The sequence below is a fragment of the Cibotium barometz genome, chromosome 3 (genome assembly GCF_041138505.1).
Source record: "Cibotium barometz isolate CiBa-2024 chromosome 3, ASM4113850v1, whole genome shotgun sequence".
Classification (NCBI taxonomy): domain Eukaryota; kingdom Viridiplantae; phylum Streptophyta; class Polypodiopsida; order Cyatheales; family Cibotiaceae; genus Cibotium; species Cibotium barometz.
Window position 1 is genome coordinate 44,933,540 of NC_141048.1, and position 4,356 is coordinate 44,937,895.

A 4,356-nucleotide genomic window follows, 5' to 3' on the forward strand; every position below is an offset into this window, starting at 1 on the left:
ACTTATGCGGATAAAGGATGTAGAAAGGTGACCTTTTCAGAAGGTGACTTTGTATTCCTCAAGGTTCCTGCGCAGTCAGAAACCATGAAAACAGGAAAGTGTGATAAACTTTCTCCGAGACATTGTGGTCCTTTTAAGATCCTTAAGAAGATTGGGGATGTAGCATATAAACTTGAGCTACCGGAGAGTTCTCAAGTCCATCCTCCTGTCTTCCATGTCAGTAAACTGAAGAAATCAGTTCACGGGTTAGAGAACGCAGTTTCTCCAGAGATTTTGGTGGACTTGATAGAGCCACCAAAGATACCACATGAACCTGAAAAGATTCTAGAGTATCATGAGACAGACAAACTCGACATAAAGTGTACTAGGAGGTACTTGTTAAATGGACAGATAGGGATGAGGAGGTAGCTACCTGGGAACGCCGTAGTGCAATTTCCAAGAAGTTTTCCCAGTTTGTTTTCGAGGACGAAAACTCTTCTTAAGGGGGGGTAATGTCACGTAGGCTGTAACGCCTGTGTGACCGACGGCAGACCGAATGGCCAAGGACGTGGCCATCCGGGGTTCAGTGGTGGGAGAGGATGCCCATGCGGAGTCATGGGCGGCCAGGCTAGTGTGGATGGCAGGCCACACACTATATAGCCTGGGGGATGAGGGGCAATCCTCATTCTTCCTCTATAGCTGGGTGGTGAGCCAGAGGCCCCGTCCCCTCCTGCGGTAACGCCCGTAGTGGTGTTACAGCGATCTAACAATAGTCTACTAAGTCTTAGCTTGGAGAAAATTTCATACTCGGTCGACACCTTGACCATGCAAAGATTCAAGGATACAAATTCAAGGACATCAAAACATGCTCGGCGTTTATAGCAAGGAGGGCAATGCTTCAGTCCATGAATATCTATCTAAGTGATGTTCTCACACCCTTGCAAGTACAAGTTATGGAGGCAAGGAGGTGAATGTGGACATGGAAAGATTACCGGTGTGTGGTAGGGGAGGGCAAGTTATGGTGAAGGCTAGGTAAGCATGATTCACTCTAATGGGTGGTGATGGAATTGTGAAGTCTTGGATTTGTTGCAAGAGTAGGAGATTAATCCACAATGCTAGAGTTGTCCCTATAGGTGAAGCAAGTTAGACTCTGTGAGGTGGAGGTCAATGAGATGTTCTCTTGTAGATTAGGAGCTCATGAATATCTCCCATGTCCAAGAAACTCCTCACATAACTAGTGATGTGCCAATGTCTTGTGATGACCATTGTAGCCCTAGCTCCATGGGGTCTATTTCTACAAGTGTAAGTGAGTCTACATGGAAGAAATTCATACATATGCAGTTGCATCTTGGCTATCCATGCATTAAAGTCGCCCAGCTTGAGGATATCTCCATATTGCACGAACTATCTATAAATAATGGGCATAATGCAACTATCCATCTTGCAACAAATTATGTATATAGACGAATGTCTTTGGTGGAAAATAACAGTCTTTGGCGGAAAATAACAAACTGCGATGTGTAATATCTAGAAGCTTAACCGAGCTAAACACATCCATGTGAAACCGACCTTCTTATCCCGTTGAATCACCACAACTATTCTACGTAGTTAGGGCCACTCCTCAAAAGCCACGTATACCCCACCCCCCCCCCCCCGCCCCCTCCCCCCCAATGCATGAGTGTGGCCCCTATATACTAATTTTCATACATATCAAGACACATTGAGTAGTCCTCTCTATAAAGGTTTTGATGCTTGTGTAAAAGATGATGGCTCTTCAAGTAGGTTTTTGTAAAACCTCGTGGATCAAACCATAGAGTCACATTGCATTTCCAAGTGGCCATGTGAAATGCATCTTGGTTCCATGACCTTGCGTTACTATGCAGAGCATTGCTTAATGATGATGATGTGGTTGTGTTGGTATGTGGCTCATTTGTCTCTTTTATGACCTTGATTCAATCTACTTTGATTATCTATATCACAGCACATTCGACCTTGATCTCTCATCATTACTTTGAACCATCACAGCACATTATCTATATCACAGCACATTCGACCTTGATCTCTCATCATTACTTTGAACCATCACAACACATCTCACATATATTCTATACAAGTCCCATACACCCTTTGCTCCACATCCAAACCCTAGTCGTGAGTGCAAAGTCATGCGGCTTCACCTCTCGCAAAAAAGAAGACCATATGAATCTCTCCATGTGAAGTACAAGTCCACCCAAGCTAGCTTCCCATACACCCAAGCTAGCTTCCCATACACCCAAGCTAGCTTCCCATGCTGCAAAAGCAAAGAATACCATACTCTTGATTATCTTGAATCCCATGGGATAAAAGTTTTATACTAATTTCTTAAATCTCAAGAGTATAGGATCATGGTAATATAAAAATAGTGTCGCAAAGTAACTCACTTGTGTATGATTGTGTGTTTGATGTATGTGTGGTGTTTAAGTGACTAGAAGATTGTGGTGGGTATATATATGTATGTATGTATATATATATATATATATATACATACATACATATGTATATATATACATTAACATAAACACACGCACATATGTATCTATATATATATATATATATATATATGTTTATATGTGTGTGTACTTACGTACGTACATACATACATACATACATACATACATACATATATATATATATATATATACATATATATATATGTATATGTCCATATATACATATATACATCTATACATATAGAGAGATATAGTGAGATATAGATATATATATATATATAGAGAGAGAGAGAGAGAGAGAAACTAAAGCAGAAAAAGTTGAGGACCGAGCCAAAGCAGCACAGGTGAAAGCTAGTGTGAACAGATAGAAAGTTGCAAATGGGAAACGGCGGGTGCCTGCCGGCCGGAGCGGCGAGGATGTCAAGAGCGTGCCGGCCGATGTGGCGTGTGTTGGAACCCTCGCCTGAAGATGTTAAATAGGCTCTCTGATGCCGGAGCATGCCCACAGAGAGTCCTCGGCCTTTAACAAGGCAAATTAAGGTTTCGCTTTGCCGTGCCGTGCTGTGGTGCTCTCGTCAAACACAACATTTCGCATCGTTCGATCCTCACGTCTTTTTGGATGGCCGTGTTCTCCCATGATGCCTTGCTCATGTGCGCAGCAGCGTTAGCGTTGCTGGTGGCACAGATGGCCAGCGCCAGCGACCCAGAACTCACCACCGACTTCTCGGTGCCCGCGGGAATGAACGCCAGCATGCTGGACGGCAACTTCTTCACCTTCACGGGCTTCCGTGGTGGACCCAACGCCCCAGCAGGCGCCTTCAAGCCCATCAAGGCCTTCGTGGACGCCTTCCCGGCACTAAACGGCTTGGGCATCTCCGCTGCTCTCCTGGAGTTTCAGCCAGGCTCCCAAAACACCCCCCACACCCACCCGCGAGCCACCGAGCTCTTCTACGTGGTGGACGGCAGCGTCATGGTGGGCCTCGTCGACACCACTGGTCACTTGTTCACTCAGACGCTCCAGAAGGGCGACCTTTTCGTGTTCCCCAAGGGGCTCGTGCACTTCCAAGTGAACCCCAGCTCCTACAACAAGGCCTTCGCCTTGGCCTCCTTCAGCAGCTCCAACCCTGGCACGGTCTCTCTCCCTGCCACCCTCTTCGGCTCCGGAATTCCCTCCGCTGTCCTCTCCCAGGCCTTCCAGGTCTCTACCGACACCATCGCCCAGCTCCAGGCCCCCTTCGCCATCATTTTCTGAACTACAGACTAGCCTCTCCGCAGCGGTAAAGGCTGTGGATAAAGAAGCGTTGGCTATGCAAGATTACAAATGCAACAAATAAATGCCCGTGCAGAAGTACCGAAATGTGTAGCTATCTATACAGGATTAAGGAGAACCCCACCCCCCTCCACGTGGGCAAAGGAGGTGGGACTATTTCAAAATAACCACTCCTCATGCAAGCAAGCGTGAGGAGCCAAATCTCACATTTTCCAATGCAATTTTGAATTTGAATCTAAGAAGATCTCATCTCACATCTTTCAATGAAATCTTTGTATACATGCTTACATACCTATAGATACACACACTTATATATATTATGTATGTATGTGTATCTATAGGTATGTAAGCATGTATATATAAATAGTGTGCATGTGCTGTGTATGTGTGCGTGAGAGAGAGAGAGATTACATGTGCTGTGTATGTGTGCGTGAGAGAGAGAGAGAGATTACATGTAAGATGCATTTATTTGAGAGTGAGCACACCTCACCACTCATCCCTACCATTAAAATTTAATCTAAAATTTAATTAATTAAAATTATATATATGTGTGTAAATCTATTTAAGTGTGTGTGTGTGTGTGTGTGTGTGTGTGTGAGAGAGAGAGAGAGAGAGAGA

At 44.6% G+C, this 4,356-nt stretch overlaps 1 protein-coding gene across 1 annotated transcript; it reads left to right on the top strand.

Annotated features, from left to right (window-relative positions):
• Positions 1-2,966: 2,966 nt before the first annotated feature.
• Positions 2,967-3,851, top strand: LOC147640122 (putative germin-like protein 9-2). The gene has a single exon (XM_086823155.1). The coding sequence runs from the start codon at positions 3,088-3,090 to the stop codon at positions 3,718-3,720; it is 633 nt and encodes a 210-aa protein (XP_086679281.1). The 5' UTR covers positions 2,967-3,087; the 3' UTR covers positions 3,721-3,851.
• Positions 3,852-4,356: the final 505 nt, after the last annotated feature.